The sequence below is a fragment of the Garra rufa genome, chromosome 16, assembly GCF_049309525.1.
Source record: "Garra rufa chromosome 16, GarRuf1.0, whole genome shotgun sequence".
Taxonomy (NCBI): domain Eukaryota; kingdom Metazoa; phylum Chordata; class Actinopteri; order Cypriniformes; family Cyprinidae; genus Garra; species Garra rufa.
In genome coordinates this window covers 5,946,900-5,966,583 of record NC_133376.1, presented here as the reverse complement: position 1 = coordinate 5,966,583, position 19,684 = coordinate 5,946,900, and the positions used below count along the sequence as shown (strand labels likewise).

General features: G+C 35.1%; 1 protein-coding gene across 1 annotated transcript; it reads left to right on the top strand.

Annotated features, from left to right (window-relative positions):
* The first annotated feature begins 5,032 nt into the window (after positions 1 to 5,032).
* Positions 5,033 to 19,104, top strand: ccdc142 (coiled-coil domain containing 142). Its single transcript, XM_073820727.1, has 10 exons — positions 5,033 to 5,311; positions 7,608 to 9,203; positions 9,989 to 10,075; positions 10,177 to 10,338; positions 15,164 to 15,327; positions 15,416 to 15,535; positions 16,659 to 16,773; positions 16,860 to 17,037; positions 17,132 to 17,343; positions 18,588 to 19,104. Exons 2-10 carry the CDS (start codon positions 7,694 to 7,696, stop codon positions 18,836 to 18,838), a joined length of 2,799 nt encoding a protein of 932 aa, XP_073676828.1. The 5' UTR covers positions 5,033 to 5,311; positions 7,608 to 7,693; the 3' UTR covers positions 18,839 to 19,104.
* Positions 19,105 to 19,684: the final 580 nt, after the last annotated feature.

Here is a 19,684-nt window from a genome sequence, read left to right as displayed (position 1 = left end):
ATGATTCATTTCTCAGTAAAACAGTTTAGTATTTATATAGTCTAGTCTATAGACGAAACAAAATAAAATATGTTCAATTCAACCTTTAAACTACATTCCAGTAAAAATCAGTCATATCATATGTCAAGCATTTACAGAATCATTTACATGAACGTTAAAGAGAGCCAAATTAAGGGGTGGAAACGCACGGAAATAAAAATATATACAAAAATAACAGGCTAATAAAAATAATATTAGTAATAGTAATACTAATGATAATGATAATAATATTAATACAAATACGAAAAAAGACTATTAGTTAATAGAAGGAATGTAGGCCTATTTTACTGTGTGACGATAAATTATTTCCAAATGAAACTACGTGAATGATTCACTCTTCAATTATTTGTCTATTAATTAGACTAAATAAAATACAATATATGTTAAATTTAAGCTTTAAACTGCATTCCAGTAAAAAACCCAGTCATAGAACCTTTACAGTATCATTTACATTCAGAATGTTATGTAACGAGATCAAAATGAAGGAAAAAATAACGAATATAAACGAATAATACAAATATAATGGGAAAAAAAGAAGGTCAGTCAATGGACAAGATTGTGGGATGCATGAAATGTTTCTTGCAGGGCTATTTAATTTGAAGTAGGCCAACATGTAATACATGTAAACACTTGTGAAAGCTGTCTACATTGCGCACAGACAGCATTAGCATATACAGCATCGCCTATATAATTATTTAATATTGTATTAATTTCTATAACTATTAATATAATAATTTCTTAACTCAAAATAAAATATCTCAAATAATTCTGGGTTACTAATGTCACGCAGGTTTGTTATATTAAACTCGTGGCCACGAGAAATGCATGTTGAGCAAAAATACATTTCACGAAAATAATATAAAATTACAAAACAAAGAAAACAAATGGAATGAGGGATAAGCTTTAAAGTTCACGTAAAAGCCAAATATTAAGCGGCATCCTTCATGTTTTCTTTATTCAGCAAATACTTTACAGTTTTGAATTATGTTCAGCTTCTGTTTTTATGACCATAAATGACAGTGTTTTTTTTTTTTTTTTTTTTTTTTTTTTTTTTAGAAAAACGTCCGAACACCGGTCTCAAAAGTAGAAGCGAAAGTCTTGTTTCCACCAGCGCGGCATTTTTTTATTCACCGTAATTGATGGATGTCTAAAACAAAAACAAGGAGAATCCTAAAACATATAAATATACATTTCTTAAAATAATAACATCTTAACTTCGTACACAACAATACGGCAACGACTTTACAACAGGACACATTATTTTATTTTAAAGCAGCTTGTACACCAATGGATTTCAGATGTCGGGATATTTCAGACCGCATCTCCACAGCTTAATCACTTTAGTATTAAACATACGGGTCAGGAGGCGGGTCGGGTACAATATTTTATTTTTTTATTCGGCGGTCCGAGTTGCGGGCGGTTTAGTTGAAAACGTCGATCGGGTTCGGGTTGTTTATCCACTGACCCGCGCATCACTGGTGTCAGGGCCGTGGACACTAATGTTTTGAAAAAAGTGGAGCGAGTGAGGAAAGCTTTCCCCTTCTCCCTGGCATGCATTTGAATGCTGAATTCGAAATGCAACTGAATGCAGTCGGAATCCGCCCCCAGCACCCCCAAGTCTCCAAATGTTGATTACAACAAGGCAACAGACAGCATTCAACACCCCACCCCACCCCCACTCTGCCATTCATAAACATTTCGCTCTTTATACTGCATGCCGCTTAACTCTGATGCCTCATTAACGGCTACTTTTCAGAAAACTGAAAAAAAAAAAAAAACACTTCCCTTTGGTTTCCCAGAACAGACTTAAGCCTAGTTCCAGGCTTAACGAACTTCTTCGAAATAGAAGAACTACTTTTCCACTTTAAAAAAAAGAAAAAGAAAAAAGGTGGGGAAAAATTGCATAACTCACTGGAGCACTTTTGATACTTAACAACTGTATTCGTTGTCAGTCATATAAGCTTTATTGTTTTGAAAAGTGAACCTTCTGTTTATTTGTCTAAATTATTTTCTATATTAGGATATAATACTAGGCTATAGTATTTACATGGACATTAGGCCAAATCTACATGGGTTTCTTCCCTTTCACTTCAATTAGTTTTTAAGAAAAAAAAAACTGCATGGGCAGAGCGCCATCTTAATGTACAGCATCAAAAATGTAAGAACAAATCTAAAGACAATAATAATAATAATAATAATAATAATAATAATAATAATAATAATAATAAAATTAATTATTAACACTCCTAAAAGTACAGTATAGTGCTCAGATACACTTAAGTTAGGTGACCTAACCCTAGTTGATACTTTATTTCAACTGTTCAATTATTTCATTAATTTACAAATAAACAAATGCCTTTCCGATGTGATATAAGTGAAAAGGGAGACGATTTCGAAAATGATTTCACCAAAAGGCGGACGCGAACTCGGGTCTCCCGTGTCATAAACGATATGTTACTCGTATTATCACTTGCGCCACTGAAAATGTTGCATAATAGCCGTCTTTTGTAATATTTGTAAATATGGCCTATTTGCATTGTGTAAAAACATTAAATAAAAGGCACCCGACTACAGAAAATGGCATATACTAAAGTATTTTTTTTTTCTGTTTTTACATTTTTACATTTATTTTGCTTCCGACGCCCATGCTTGATGATGAAGTTTAGTCTATAGGATATAACAAAGTGCTTTTCCAGTCCCGATTCGACGAGGTTTTATTCCGCATCCACCCGCTCCCGCTATATTAACTATATTATTTGCCCGCTGCCTGCTTAGAATAAATTTCTAAGCACCAAAATCGCAAAAACAAATCAAAATAATAATAATAATAATAATAAATTAATTAATTTTTAACTCTAAAAAAACTGTAGTTTATATTTATCCTCTCCATTTCTATTTCTCTCTACTCAAATTAATTGTCAGTGTATCTAAAATTGTGTATCTTAGAAAAAGAAAAAGACGAACTACCTCTTAAACAGGCATATCTTAATTTGATGTTGCTTTAAAACGCTGAAATATATAATGTATTTTATTCTGAAGGTGAAAGTTGTCGAGTTATTCAACTGCCCGCGGCGCCGTCAGGATCACTTTTTTATTGTGGATACAGCTTACAATAATCCTTCAAGAGTACGGGATTGCGCAAAACTATGCTATTTTACATATTTCTGTTATTTGTGTACAATCACAATGAAAAAAACAGATGTGTATGCTATTTGTAAAAAAAAAAAAATGGAAACGAGATGCTAGTTTAAGGGCGCATCACAGAAATTGCCTACAATTCTGCATATAGGCTTGCTACTTATTAATTTAATTTTATTTCTTTTTTTTAAATTATTATTCATTAAGAAAATTATATTTCGCATATGGGCATTTTTATTTATTTTACATACAGCTTTTTTGGGGTTTTCTCTGTGCATAAGCTCTGCGCGTGACGTTCTGATGTTTCTGCTGCTTTTTGCTTGTGTACAATTAACCCCTCAAAACGAATTTAGCTGTTATTAATATGACACAGCCACGTTTCAATTTAAATTTAAATGTAATTTAACACAATCTGGTCGTTAATAGGCTAATAACTAAACGCGTCGGTTGTCGTTTGAAAAAAAAAATTAACATTTCTATTTTCAATGCAGTCTAATAAAAGTTCATCAGGAAAAAAAGAAAAGAAAATAATAATAAAACTGCTCCTGCTTATGAATAAATTTTTGCTTGATGATGAAGTATCTAAATAGTCTATACTCTATATAACAAAGTGCTTTTCCAGTCCCGCTTCCACAAGGTTTTATTCCGCATCCACCAGCTCCGCGCTATATTAACTTTATTATTCGCCCGCGGCCCGCTTAGAATACATTTCTAAGCACCAAAATCGCAAAAATATTGTAGTTTATATTTATCCTTCCCATTTCTATTTGTCTCTACTCAAATTAATTGTTAGTGTATCTAAAATTGTGTATCTTAGAAAAAGAAAAAGACGAACTACCTCTTAAACATGCATATCTTAATTTGATGTTGCTTTAAAACGCTGAAATATATAATGTATTTTATTCTGAAGGTGAAAGTTGTCGAGTTATTTAACTGCCTGCGGCGCCGTCAGGATCACTTGATTTTTTTCCCTTAATAAAGTGGATACAGCTTACAATACTCGTTCAAGAGTACGGCATTGCTCAAAACTATGCTATTTTACATATTTCTGTTATTTGTGTACAATCACAATAAAAAAAAACAACAACAGATGTGTAGGCTATTTGTAAAAAAACAAAAAAAAAAAAAAAAAAATGGAAACAAGATGCTGGTTTAAGGGCGCATCACAGAAATTGCCTAAAATTCTGCATACAGGCTTGCTACTTATTAATTTGTTAAATTATTATTCATTCAGAAAAGAAAAACATATATTTCTTATATGGGCCTATTTTATTTATTATTATATATAGGTTTATTGGGTTTTTCTCTGTGCATAAGCTCTGCGCGTGAGGTTCTGATGCTGCTTCTTGCTTGTGTATAATTAATCCCTGAAAACGAATTTAGCGGTTTACGTCAGTTGTCGGTTGGAAAAATAAAATAAATGAAATTAACATTTCTATTTCCGATGCAGTCTAATAAATGTTCGTCAGGAAAACAAAGAAAGAAAACAAAATAACAATACAACTGCACCTGCTTATGAATAGGCTATCTTTTTGCTATTGGTTGGAACCATAATTTCAGGAAAGAGGAATCATTGAACTATTGTACTGGTATATATGACCAACGCCCCCTAGAGCTGGCCATGGTGTTTGGCTACAGAATGTTGTTCCTTGCGCCACCTGGTGGATATTATATAAAGCGCAACAACGTTGTAAAAAAATAAAAAAAAAGCAGCTGCGGTAGGACGCGTGCCCACGCGTGCCGAATTGCAGGCTGCCGCGTGAAAATAGACGCATTTTTAATGGCCAGATCTGTACATTCTTCACTATTACCACACTGTATGCTGCGTAAGTGCATGCACACTCTGATGTAAACAAAACTAACATGGATGAGAGGCGCATGGCGGATGCACATTCACTCTCTGACAGCAGATGGTGCTTTGCTGGAAATGCAGAAATGCAGTCATTACCCTGGTAATTGTGGCCTCATGCCTATGGCCGAATCACAGCCGTGCTGATACACAGCCATACTTCATGATAATATTTGTGTGTGTGTGTGTGTGTGTGTGTGTGTGTGTGTGTTTGTTTGTTTTTCGCAGAGGAAGCCAAGTGAATGTTCAGAGATACTTCCTGAGGAATATATTTCAAATATGATGGTAAGTGTGTTTAGCCTTCTTGAACATTTAGTAATGTTACATAAATAGTTCACTTGAATACAGAGGTCATGACTCATTATTACTTAGCTGATTGTGTGGTGCCGGAATGAGTCATAAAACCTGGGAATAAATAACCGTTTTTGCCCTTCTGGTTCCATTAGCTACGTTTCTATCTAAAGATGCAAATTTATATGTGCGCAAAATTGGAATATCCCATAAAACCGTTTTCATCCAACAAGCCAAACTCACTTCCTGATGAACTGGCACTAAATATCACTAAGAAAACTAGAAAAGTAGGAGAAGCCACGGAATATAATAATTTTCATATTACTTGTGCCTCAGGGCGAGCAGATGAAACACAATAAATGCGGTCACTGCTTCCGGAGGCGAATGCCTGCTGTTTGCGAACGCAGTCGTGTAAGACAATTATACGTGTCGTGTATAGACAAAAATACTTTGACATTTCAGAATGACCAAAACGAGTTACGTAATTTAATTACAAAATAAATGTAATCTGTTACAGTTACTGAGAAAAAATAAAGAATAAAATTACAGTTACTTACAGTTACTAAAATGTTAACGATTACATGGCTATTAAACTTTATCTAGTTACAGGTCAAAAGTTTACACCCCCCTTTCATAATCTGCTAAATGTTAATTATTTTATCAAAATAAGAGAAATCATACAAAATGCATGTTATTGTTTATTATTGACCTGAATAAGATATTTCACATAAAAGATGTTTAAATAAAGTCCACAAGAGAAAATAATAGCTGAATTTATAAAAACAACCCCCATTCAAAAGTTTACATCCCCTTGATTCTTAATACTGTGTTCTTACCTGAATGATTTTTTGTTTAGTGATAGTTGTTCATGAGTCCCTTCTTCAGAAAAATCCTTCAGGTCCCACAAATTAATTGGTTTTCCAGCATTTTCATCTTTTCACACTGAGGACAACTGAAGGACTCATATGCAACTATTACAGAAGGTTCAAACGCTCACCGATACTCACAGAAAAACCATGCATTAAGGGTGAAAACTTTTTGTATTTGAAGATAAGGGTATGTTTAACTTATTTTGTATTCTGGTAAACATTTAGCTACTTCTGTAGCCTTTGAAGGGCAGTACTAAATTAAAAAAATATGATATTTGGGCAAAATAAGAAAAATGTACACATCGCACATCAATCACATCAATAATGGCCATTTGAAAATTTTATGGACCTGGCTTCTGGTCTCATCTGTGTCAAACTATTTTTAGCTGTACAAAACTGCTTGTTTTGCTGCTTGATATTGCAAATTGGTGTGTCTTACCATATTTTTTTAATGTATTTAATTAAGAACACATTGGTTTGTAGTGCAAACAGTTTTACCGTTTACTGCATGTTGTTATTCTTATATCCTCGTTATTTCCCTATAGCGGCTAATGAACCGCAAGTCTAACCTATAGGCTTGCTTCTGCGTTGAAGACTGAGGTGGATTAGGTTTATGTCAGTGGAACCAGGGTGACTGTCCTGCTAACTTCTGGGTTGGCCTACAAAATACCTCATCACTGCAGCACTCTATAGCACATTAATGAATAATTAATGGCACATTCCATAAGTTGGGTACGCAGTGGTCTCCAAAGTTTTTAAGCAAGAGAGGCACAGAGCATTTCAAGCACATTTGATATTTTGAGCCCATTTTAGAACACATTGTTTTAATTTAAGTTTGATGTTAGTCTGGTAATGTGTGTCTTCAGTCATTTAGTGTATGATGACCAGTTTTTTACTCTGTAACCATTTACAAAGTCTGAAAGTGAATGATACCTAGTGTTTTAAAATCTGTTTAGATGTATTTTTTTTTTTTTTTTACTATAATCAAGCCTTTACTAAAAGAAAACTGATCAAACAAACATGTTTTTTTCTAAGTAGAATTTTCAACTGGTTTTTCTATGTATAGGGACAGGGATGCTGGAGCCTGGCCAAATGGCCAGTCTTGGAAATATGTTATCAGTATTACCATAAATTGACATTTTATGCCAAACTTTTAGACCTCTTCCCAGGCACAGCTTAATTTACACTAAATCTGATACTTGCAACCAATTTTTGTGAAATAAAATTCCACATATAATATTTAATTTGATCTATAAAGATGGGTGAGCAACATTATCAAAGGGTTATGTAACTCCTCCCTGTTGATTTTCTGAAAAAGGACAAAAAACATGATTCGCAAATGAGTTGCAAACCCAGAAGTTTTCCCTGAAACATTTTTTTTTGTTCATTTGGTCATATTTTACATTTCTGTTTCCTCACAGCTTTCCAGCAGGGTCTGTTCACCAAATACCTCCAGAGGGCAGAGGCTCTGTTTTGTAACCTTTTTAACCCCAGTCTGAAGTGGCCCATGGAGCAGAAGGACAAAGATGGAAGCTGGGACTCTGAGAGTGAGAGCATCACTTCCGGTTCCTCCAGAAATATTCAACACCTTGGGCAAACTTTACAGAGCCTCAGCTCTCAATGCCACACACTCTGTGATCCTGCATCAGAAGACGGGCTGTTTGGCTCTGTCATGGGTCATTATTCCTCTGAGCAAGATGATTTTTACCACCACCCTCAGGCTGCAGCCTTCAGCCAGCATTACTGTCAGCTACAACACCTAATGGGTCACAGAGCTCAGCTGCTCTTCCTCCATGAGTATAGTCGTCACACACATGTGGCCACCTGTTTTGTGGTGCAACTGCACTCAGTGTTGGAGAAGACGCATCTCCTTTTGGCTGACAGGGGGCAAGTAGCTGAGCAGCCCAACTCCACATGGAACCTCAACCTTAGAGATTTGTGCCGGGAAATGCAGGTGCACGTCAACCACTGGAATCTTCTCTGGGCCAAAGCTCGATCTGATGTCCATCTCCGCTGTGTTCTTTTCAGCCGTGTGAAGGTCCTTGCTTCCATGCGACAAACTCTACACTTGCTAGGCTTACAGGCCTTGTGGTTGATGGAGCAGTGCATTCACACTGCATTTTCTGCTTTGGCTGCTGCCCAGATAGACCGTGTGCCCAGAGATGCCTTAGTGGACCTGCTGTGTGCGGTTGAGCTGTACAACCAGGTCGTGGAAGACAAGTGGATCCAGGGTAAAACATTTGCCTGGTGCTCACAGCTCATGTTCAGCTCATACTGGCCCCAGCTGGGATCTGTTTTGCTTCAAAACAGAACTGGTCCTAAAACATTCTCAGCTGAGCAGTTGATGAAGATTCTGGCCCAGAGTCAAGCTCAGAAAGCAGCTGAACAACTTTACACGTGGTCTTCCCAGCAGAGTAGCCTCCTCCATATGGCAAAAAACCCCAATAAACTTAAGTGTCACTTTATACACTCTAATCTAAATAGTTGCCTTTCATCATCACCCACAATAAACATACATACAGTACAACTTGAACCTCAAGCTGCTGTTGATGAGGTGCCCCAAAAGCCCATTCACAGTCTCTGGTCCTCAAATCTTCCATTCTCTTTGTTTATCTCTCGAGACAGAGAGTGTCTCGATACACTCTTTCAAGTCCTGGTGACCTCAACAAATCTCTTAGCTCCACTTATTCCCAAAAAACATCTGTTAGACAGGGCAGCTGATTTGAAGGACTCTGTGGTGATTTGTAGTGGGCCCAGTGAAGGAGAAGAGAGACTGCTAAACAGACCCAGAATTACCTCCAGGACCCACAACGTGGCCGCGATGAATCTCAGGAAGTCTGATGCATACATGAAGCTCTTCTCTCATTATAAGAAGCTGCTGTGGACGGAATTTGGTAAAGCAGCTGTAAGACAATTTCATTATCGGCTATACAACAGCACTCTGGGAAGTATCAACCAGTGGAATGATGAAATGGTGCTTTGTTTGATCACATGGTTCAAACATTCGTATATTGAAGGTACTGATGTGCAGGTGGGGTTTTAAAAAAAATGTGTGTAATGTGTTTAGAAAAGATATGTAATGTAATCGTTGAAGCTCACAAAGAAATAGCTGTATCATATTTCACCTCAAAATAAAAAAAAAGAAGGTATCTTTTTACTTAAATTACATAATACATTACACTATACAAAAAAGTATAGTCATGATGTACATTACCATTCAAAAGTTTACTCAGTTGTTGTGCTGCCTAATATTTTTGTGGAAACCGTGATAGAATTGTTTTTTTTTAGAATTCTTTGATCAAAAGAAAGTTAAAAAGAACAGCATTTATTTGAAATAGAACTCGTTTGTAACATTATAAATGTCTTTGCTAAAACTTTTGATCAATTTAATACATCCTTGCTAAATAAAAGTAGTAATTTCTTTCAAATAAAAAAGATCTTACAGCACCGTAACTCTTCAGTGGAATTGCATGTTTTAATTGTACAAATTTTAAGATCTCAGTGATTTAGTCAATCACAGATATGAAGAAGTATCTTCTATGCTTGTTTTCGTGTATTAAAACATGTAAGTGTACAGTAGAAAATACCTAAGTATTTTTGAGACTTGCCATAGAAAGTATTTGCTAATACTTATAAAGTCACTGATACTGAATATTGTGAATCTCCAGTATTTTAAGCTGAAGTACTCTTTCCTGGATTCTGACTTGTCTTCTTTTGAAATCAAGAGTGTTTTTAAGATTTTTTCACAATTGTTTTTCATTCCTTTTGTAATTTTTTTTTCATTCCTTTTTTGTCTTTGTAGACCTCATTCCACAAGAATGTAAAGGAAATTTGAGCAATTTCTGCTCTTATATTTTATCCGCTGCTGCCTTTACACGGTGGGATGAAAGTGAGTAATGTTAACCAAATTATGACTATTCTGATGTAATGTCTATTCAGTGAAATGATTGACATGAAATTGGTGTTTGATTGTGTCCTGTTGTATTGTAGGGATGTGTTTGTCACTGGGCTCAGGGCTAAAAGAGAAGTGTGTCCCTGGATTGAAGCAGGAAAGATCTGCAGTGAGGACCACCACCATGGATCTCATCCTCCAGCTATTCCCACCCCTGCATATAGTTCTTCAGCTACTGCAATGCCCAGATGTAGAATCAGGTACTCAGCTTTACACTTCAGTCATAATTTTTGCCATTCCAAAATCTGAAGTTGATTTTTAAATGTTTTTGAATCTTGCTCACCAAGCCTGCATTTATTAGACTGGAAATATAACATATGCTGATTTGGTGCTCAAGAAACATTTTTTTATTATATGTGACTCTGGACCACAAAACCTTAAGTCTTAAGTAGCACAGGTATATTTGTAGCAATAGCCAAAAATAATCGATTTTTCTTTTATGCCAAAAATCATTAGGATATAATTTTCCTAACGTGTGATTAGTAATATGCATTGCTAAGTGAGTAGGTACCTTTTTCATTCATTTTCTATGAATAATTTTCACAATATTAAACCAAAAAATATACAGAGTAGGTACCTTTTTTTGTGAAAAAAATCATTTTCTATGAATAATTTTTACAGTATTAAACAAAAAAATGATACAATTGTTGAAATGATGCATCGTTTATCACACCAGTGTGCTTTTAATGTTTAATTAGGAAGTTTGCTTTTAAATGCTTTTATTTTGTAAAAAATTGCTAGAAGTCAAACTTTTGGTGTTCCCGGACAAAAATGACCAGACGCAAAACAATTGCTTATAAATATCTAATTTTGCCAATTTATCACCAAATGTTGAATTCATTCTTATTGTCAACTTGTTTTCTTTCATTTAGGACTTTTTCCCCGGACTTTTTGTTTCTTTCATTTAGGTTTTGTGTGTCTATTTGCATCTGATTAATCGTAGGCCTCATTTATCTGAAAGTAGGCACCTCATTTTTTATGAATAATTTTCAAAATATGAGATACAAAAATTATGAAAATTTGCACGGTGTGCTTTAATGTTTAATCACGAAGTTTGCTTTTAAATGTTTTTATTTTGTACAAAATTGCAAAAAGTCACCCTTGTCAAAAATGGCTGGCTATTGAAAGTGAATGGGGGCGATCACAAAAAACAGGACCTTTATTTTGAAATGCTTTTATTTTATGAAAAGGGGCACAAAGTACCACTTCTGCTGTTTTCTGTTAAATCTGAACATAGTGACATACAAGAAAGACCACATTAAGATGATTTACATTATCATGGAACAACAAACCAATACAGTTATATTTCAGTTTTGTCTTAAATTGTAAAAATTATTCATAAAAAATGCTTTTTTTCACTTCCTACTTTTAAATAATTGAGGCTTAATCATTAATTAATCAAATGCAAGCAGAAACACAATACCAATCCTAAATGAAAGAAAACAAGTTGACAAAAAGATTGAATCCAATATTTGGTGATAATATATAGGGCTGGGCGATATAACGATTTATAAAACGGTTAGTTCCATTCCTCAATTCTGATTGGTCAGCAGCTGTGTCGTATTCATGATACGGCACTGCTATGACCGCTTCACTCAACGGTTTTGTGTATCATTGAACCTCCTTAGCAACCACCCTTAGCAACGTAAACACAGCTGCAGCAGTTAGGGACTACTTTTTACTAGGGCTGTTCGATTCCGAAAATTTTGGAATCGATTCCGATTCCGATTCCTGGTTCTGGAATCGATTGGATTCGATTCCAGAATCGATTCCTCACTGTTGTTTCGATTCTTTTTCGATTCTTGTTTTTTAGATTGGAGGAAGCTAATTTCGCAATGTATGCAGGATGTAAAGGTTGTATAAAGTTACCTTCTCATAATATGAAGCTTCATTTGTAAAAAAAAAGAAAAAAAAAAAAAGATGATATATATATATATATATATATATATATACTATTTTTCTGTAGCTCTGACTGATTTCAAATTGTAATTCGTTGCCCAGGAAATTAGTCATAACCCACAGCTCAGCTGTGGACATGCATTTATTGCATGAATAAAACAAGATGTGACGTGTATAAAATGACAAAACTATACACTGAAACAAAATAAACAGAACTTTAACGACAACACTGATATGAGAGCTCGTGGCGAGAGCTGTCAATCAGATGCGCTCTCGGCCACTGATACGTGCTCTCTGCGTTTTCTTTCAGAGTTATCATTGGCTGATAGATTAAAAATAGCATTTATTTAAGATGTAAATAAGATCAAGACACGTCATGATCTATTCTGTCGTGCAGCGCTCTAAATTGTGGACATCATGAGCCAGTTTTCCCGTAAAATAACATCTGAATCGTTTTTTGAACTGGTTCATTTAAATAATCTATTCGAACGAATCTTTTTGTGGAAATGTGTCAGACTATAATAACTATTAGTGAGCAAGAGGCAAATTAATGGGTGCTTCTCAAACTGAAGGCTGCGTCCTTAAACTCATTTTTATTACGTTTATTTTCGTCAATCGACGTTTGATGACTTGCAGCCGAAATATGCAGCCTTCATGGAATGCAGCCTTCCGTTTAAGAGGTAAGTTTTGTTGAACTGAAAACGGCTCTGAATGAGGAGTCGATTCCCCTTGAGAGGATCGATTCCAAACGTTGGAATCGACTCTCGATTCCCAATGCCTCGGAATCGAGGAATCGATTCTTTTTGGAATCGATTCCCAGCCCTACTTTTTACAGCGGAAGGCAGTTAATGATTTTACTTTATGAAAACGTACAACCTAATTTACATATAAATTAATAAATATTTTTGATATTAATATTTTTATTGTGTGGTAACCGTTTTATAAAAGCAATAAGGTACTTGAGGCCGTGCTGTATCGTGAATAAATCACGGCTGAAGGGGTTGCAGGCACTCCGCTTCGCGTCGTGCCTAACAACGCCCTTCAGCCGTGATTTATTCACGATACAGCACGGCCTCTCGTACCTTATTGCTTAAATATATCGCGATAGACAAGAGATCGATATCAATAAAAATGTGTTCGATAAAACGTTCGATATTTTGTATTCTTCGTCGGCCCGCCCAGCCCCCCTTTAACGTTCAGTTTATAGCGCCAGATCACAATAGAAGTTAAGGTTATCTTTCCTACAGAACGGGTCCATGTTGTTGTATTAAACAAACTAAATAGCCTTATGTTATTTATCTTATTTACACGACGGCATTTGATTTCTGTCTCTACATGATCGCGCGTTTACAATGTCTCCTCACAGACGGGATCGCGGACACCATTCATAAAAACGGACTTTACTATAGGGCGGAATGCCGCGGAATTCGTCGATTTTTGGACCAATAAATCAAAAGTTGGTCTGTTAATTAATTCAGATCGCGATATGGACTAGTGTCTGTGAAAACTGAAATGCAAAAAGACCGTTTCAATAAGAATCCTGCATGTTCCGTTTGCCTCTATATGTATGAATGGAGGAGACGCGTTTTATTTTCACTACACGCATACTGAAGAACAAGTGACGCTCCCGCTAATTTTTGGCCTTTGCATCTCACATGAACAGACAAACTCCAATAAATACATCTCCAAAGCTGCTGTGAGTGTCACTTTTTGTCAATTTTACCGTTTCATTATAGTGAAACTAGCATCATTCATACTGTATTACACACTGAAACTTCACGGCAACCTGTCAAAATAAAAGTACGGTTTAACATGTAACAGAACAATATTAGTCTTGTATTACTTTGTACAGTATAATGTAGGTGTTAATATGTTCACATTTAAATAATTTACATAAAACAATATATATGATAAAAAAATAAAATAAAGAGTCACCACTTAATTGTTGAAAAAATACTATTATTATTAAACCTTTTTTTAACTGAATATAATTTTTCTTCTATGTATTCATTTTAACAGTAAAGCTCCGTTTATTTTTATTTTTAAAAATAAATCAGTGATTTTGCTTTCATTTGATTATCAGAAAAATTAAAACAAGAATTTCTGAAAAAAAAAAAGATTCTAAGGCCCTATTGTTCAAAATGTTGAAAGTTTTGGACTTATTTTTTCACTTAAATAAATATTTTTGTTATTACACAAAGTATAGGCTAAAGTACCGGGAAAGAAGTAATGTTGGCTACTGGCAACCAGCAATCTGTGCAGAAATAAATATTATCAGCCAAGTACTTTGCAACAACCTCTGACCTGTGGTCAAGCCGTACTTCTGGGCCATACATTAGCTTGACCATTCACTTAATCGACAATGAATGGGGTTTGAATTGAGGATTAAGAGATAATTAAGTGTATATTGTGACTTTAGACTTATGTTTACATTTTAATTATTTGAGTTTTCCATGGTTGTTGACATTTCTGTCTTAATAACTGAGGGGATTATGATCAGAGGCAGGTTAAGTTTAAAATAAAAATGCTTGAGTGTAATATATTTTTCTCCTGGTCCTTATTTTAAATGGGTCATAAAAATATCAATAATTATCGATATCGACCGATATGAAACACTGATATCGTGATATAGTTTTCAGCCATATCGCCCAGCCCTAATATAGCATAATGAGAGATGTATAAGCAATTGTTTGGAGTCCAGTCATTTATGACTGGGAACACCACAAGTGTGACTTTTTGCAATTTTGTACAAAATAAAAGCATTTAAAATCAAACTTCCCGATTAAACATTACAGCACACTAGTGTGGTAAAACTGTTTAATTTTTTAATAATTCTTTTATCTCATATTGTAAAAAATTATTCATAAAAAATGCTTTTTTCACTCAAAAAATTACCTACTTTAGGATAAATGAGGGCTATAATTAATCAGATGCAAATAGAAACACAAAACCAGTCCTAAATGAAAGAAAACAAGTTGACTAAAAGAATGTATCCAATATTTGGTGATACTATAGCAAAATTATATATTTATAAGCAATTGTTTGGAGTTTGCAATTGTTTGACCGGGAACATCAAAGGTGTGACAGGAATCCGAACACAACCAAATGTCTGATGTCTTTCACTAGTTGACAGTGGATCCAAGAGCCTTAAGAAAAATCATCTAGGACTGCTGTGTAGGTCTGTTGCAACTGTCCAGTCCTCTACTGTCTGGGTTATGAGTAAAGCCTACCAGTTTCTGGCCTCCTGGTCCCTTACTAAGTTCCTGCTGGTCACACAAGGAGATCTTAAGGTAAATTGACCTTTAACTGTACTTAAATACCTCTGTGTGTGTATATAGGATATATTTTATTTTAATTAACTTTTTTCTTTGATTTAAGGATCTCAAGGACTCAGTGGATGGCCTGGTCCATCTCACTCAAGCCGCCGGCAGAGATTCAGTTCACCCTCTGATAATTCAGCAGACAGCCTCACTCTCTAAGGCACTTACAGATCTACAAGTAAGAATTTTTTAGCATCATTACACAATTTTTGTCTAATTATTATAAAAGTGTTAGGTTTTTCTCACCCTTATGTAATTTCAAACTTGAACGACTTCCTATCTTCTTTGAAGATAAAATGAAGATGTTTTAAAGCATAGTAGTATCCAAACGTTTTTTGGTGACTATTGACTTTCACTGTATTGACACTGGATCCTGGAAAATTGCGGGAAATTTGCCAGACTTCTGTGTGAACACAGACATGTATTGGGATTGATCTTGGGAGCAATCCCGGCATGGGGACCTAGTAACATTGCCGGGATTAGTCCCAGAATGAGCCCTTTGTGAACAAAAGCCAGGACCAATGCTGTTAAGGACTTGTCATAGTAATGATGCACATTATTGTGTGACTATTTTATCTGGGTGTTTTGAAGGCAGATCAATGTTCACAGCAAAAAAATATGTGCAAACTAGAATAAAGCAGAGGTCAGAGAGCTCCTCACTATCCATGCTAAAGCTGAGATCATTTGCCAGTTAGTGAAACAGTACACTTGAAATTACACAACATATCCTAATGTCATGTGTCTTTTTTGGATCTTTTTGGGATGTGTGTGAATTTCAATGTAAATGGACCAAAATCAAACAATCCCAAAACACTTGACACATTTTCCGAGTCTCTGTGGGAAAGAGGTTTGAGACATTTCTTCAAAACATCTTTTATGTTCCACAGAAAATAATACAGGTTTGTAATGACATGAGGGTGAGTAAATGGTGACATAATTATATGTGTCTCTTGGTATGATACAAAATCAAATTGTGTGAATTATCGTTTAAAATTTGGGATCAGTAAAAAAGAAATTAATAATTTTATTCAGTAAAGGATGCATTAAATTGGTCAGAAATTACAGTAAAAAATCTATTTTTTTAACTTTAGAACTTTCTAAGAATCCTAAAAAAATGTATTACAGTTTCCACAAAAATATTAAGCACCCCAGCTGTATTCAACATAATATTATGTAACAATAAGAAATGTTTTTTTTAGCAGCAAATCAGTATGTTAGAATTATGATGTAACAGTAAGACTGGAGTAATAATGCTGAAAAGAATTTTAGAAAGAATTTGCTTTGTTTGTCTGATATTGCAGGCTTTCTCTGATCTTGTGCTGAGGACCTTTTCTATAGACTGTAAGAAAATGTCTGTGGAGATCTTTGAGCAAACCATGCCATCAGCAAAGCACTGGAGGATCAATCACAAAACCGGTACAGACGGAATGAATGAATATGAATATGCTTATAGACGGCTAAATCCTCCAAAATATGTTAAACATGCTGTACATTATTTTCAGAGCTGCCCAGCAATCCAAGTGATTATGCAGCCTCTGCTGCTCAGAGTGTGATTGGTCAGGTGCTGGAGGGTGTTCAGCCTTTGCCTGATGATGCTCGTATTCCTGCTCTAACTGAGGCTATGACGGCTTTCATGGAGGCTTGGATGGAGCACATTCTCAAACAGAAGATCAAGTTTAGGTTAGTAAACGTGGTGGAGCAATAGTTTTACTGTAGCGGTTCATGTTCCATTCTTACTTTTACTGTTCATTTATGTGAATTCTTTTCACACAAGTATTCAGGGAGCTCTCCAGCTGAAGCAGGACTTCGATTTGATTAGAGAATTCATTCGTTCAGAGGAATACAGCCTCTCAGAGGAGCTGCACCAGAAACTGCTGTCATTACGTGTTTTTCATCAGGTGGATAATGCAATCGTGTGCCTACTTCAGCAGCCTATGGCCAAACCTTACCTGCCCTCTCGCAGCTGGGAGCCTTTCAGACACTGCTGTGAGTGCATTTAAATGAAAAATGAAAGAATTAAAAATGCAGTACAGTACTTGTTTTCTAAGGTTTTTATTTTATTTTTTTTAAACGACAAATTACATAAAATTGTCATTATTTACAGTGTTTTCCATAGACTTCCACAATATTTGTGGTGGCACTTCCCCCGGGGAAATATACTGCAATGTATAACTTCGATACGATGATAATTTTGATATTCAATACCATTTTTGATACCATTGGGAAAAACTGCCACAACTTTTTTTTTTTTTTTTTTTACATTTATAATGTGTATTGAAAAATCCATATATATTTTTTGACAACCATACAACTGACCGCGTTCATGATATTAACTATTATTGAAGTTTTTACCCATTTTAAATAGTAAAATAAAAAAATCTAATGGGAAAAAGTATTTTTTTTTTTTTTTTTTTTTGTGGTGGGCCCCAACAAATAAATCAATGTATGGGAAACACTGATTTAGAAGTAAAAGGCCAATTTCTACCCTAATTTGCTGTGAGTATTCAATGTAACCGCCCACAGCTATAATTGACTACAATCTTTGCATATTTTAATGTTTTAATAATAAATTATTAATTAAAATAATAAAAGTCATCCTGTGGACTGCTTTTTATTTTTATATTATCAGTTTTCAATTAAATTTTTTCAATTTAAGTTTTTTTTATTAGTTTTTGTTGTTTTTATTAAATATTAGTATTACGTTTATTTTATTTAACTCTATGTGCTTTAACTTATTTATTTTATTTAAGGTTTATTTCAACAAACTAAAACTATTAAAACATTTTTATAGTTATTAATAATAACACTGCCATAAGATTTTGGTAGTCTTTTTAGACGTTTGACTCTTTATTCTAGTGTAAAATATACAACATTAGTTGTTAGATGCAGTGAGTCATCTTACCTCAAGATGCACCCTGTTATTTTTTTTTTTTTTTTGCCCTGGCTGATATAATTCTGGATTTATACTGACACCTGGCAGCATGATTGTTGCATCCCAAAAGCAAAAGCTTCCGTAATCAACAGCATTGTAGAAATGTGTTATTTGCTGTCAGCCAGAATTGAAGTGTCTCATAACAGCGGGCTTGGCAAGATAAATGTAGTAGTATTCAACTTGTCATGTGAAGGTTACCAACTTCATATAAAATAAAACATGAGTCACATTAGACTTCGTCTATAGTGAACAGACTTCAGCCGCTTTATGTTAATACCTGTGTGCCGTGTTTCCTCAGGTCCAAGCAATGCACAGGTCATGGATCAGGCAGCAGGGAGTCTTAATAATCTGGAGAGTATGGACATACAGGCAGCGTGCCAGCAGGCCCTGACACAAGCTGAGAGATCAGTGACCCCTGAGCTGCTCACCGCCACCCCACCTGAGTCCTACTTGGTCATGGCTCAGCAGGAATGGCTGGACCTGCGGATACACAGCGCCTCACGCTGGAAACTCCCAGTGCTGCGTTGTTTCACAAAATCTGAACCTTAGTCAAGTGAACAGAGCAGTTATGTCAGAGCAGTTACTGGCCCACCTAAAGATGTGTTATTTATTTGCATATATGTTGTTGAATTTGTTATAAGGATGTAATCGGATGGCCAACCAAAACAATCAGGTTTCTTGCCAGACAGCAATAAGTTGAGTAAATCCTGTAGTATGTACAGATCAAAACTGAATCCTATGTATGTACCATTCATATTTTCTGTGAAAATCTGCTTATCGCCAGATAAATGATGTCTCTGCTGATGCCTTTCTGAATAAACTGTGAAAATATTCAAATTAAAATGTTTGTCTATATTTATGTATATATATTTTTAAATTTCTTCATTGCCATTAATTGTGGTGTTTGATAGAGAATATGTATTTATTTATTTAGTCATCTATACTAAATGCATGATACACGTTGTCTATTATTAGGTCTCAGTATCAAGGCCAGATAATAACTACAGTGTAAAATGAAAGCAAATGTTTTTATTAGCCATTATAGACTGCCTGGCCAAATATTGCTTACTGTAATATTTCATTGGACTGCCTTTATCTTTGTTATCTTTGATTATATTGTGCATTCATTGTGCCATTGTTTCGGCAACATCATGCAACATCACAGCATTTTTTTCCATCAAGAGCTGCAGTCATTTTTGGATGAGATCTTGTATTGACAATGAATCAAATCACTCTGTGAAGTGGTCTCCAGCACATCCTATAGACTTTCAATATGGTTAAGCTCAGGACTCAGGAAATGGGTGAGTCTCGGCATTGTCATCCTAGAATATGTATGTGGGTACCAGCATCTTCCAACATGCTTGTTTGAGAAGTAAAAGGCCTCACACTTCATCA

Bases quoted from the DNA above. Each gene is read 5' to 3' on its own strand.
- ccdc142 (XM_073820727.1), top strand. From the start codon at position 7,694: ATGGAGCAGAAGGACAAAGATGGAAGCTGGGACTCTGAGAGTGAGAGC. The intron at 15,328-15,415 runs GTAAATTGACCT...CTTTGATTTAAG, and splicing joins TCACACAAGGAGATCTTAAG to GATCTCAAGGACTCAGTGGA. The intron at 15,536-16,658 runs GTAAGAATTTTT...CTGATATTGCAG, and splicing joins AGGCACTTACAGATCTACAA to GCTTTCTCTGATCTTGTGCT.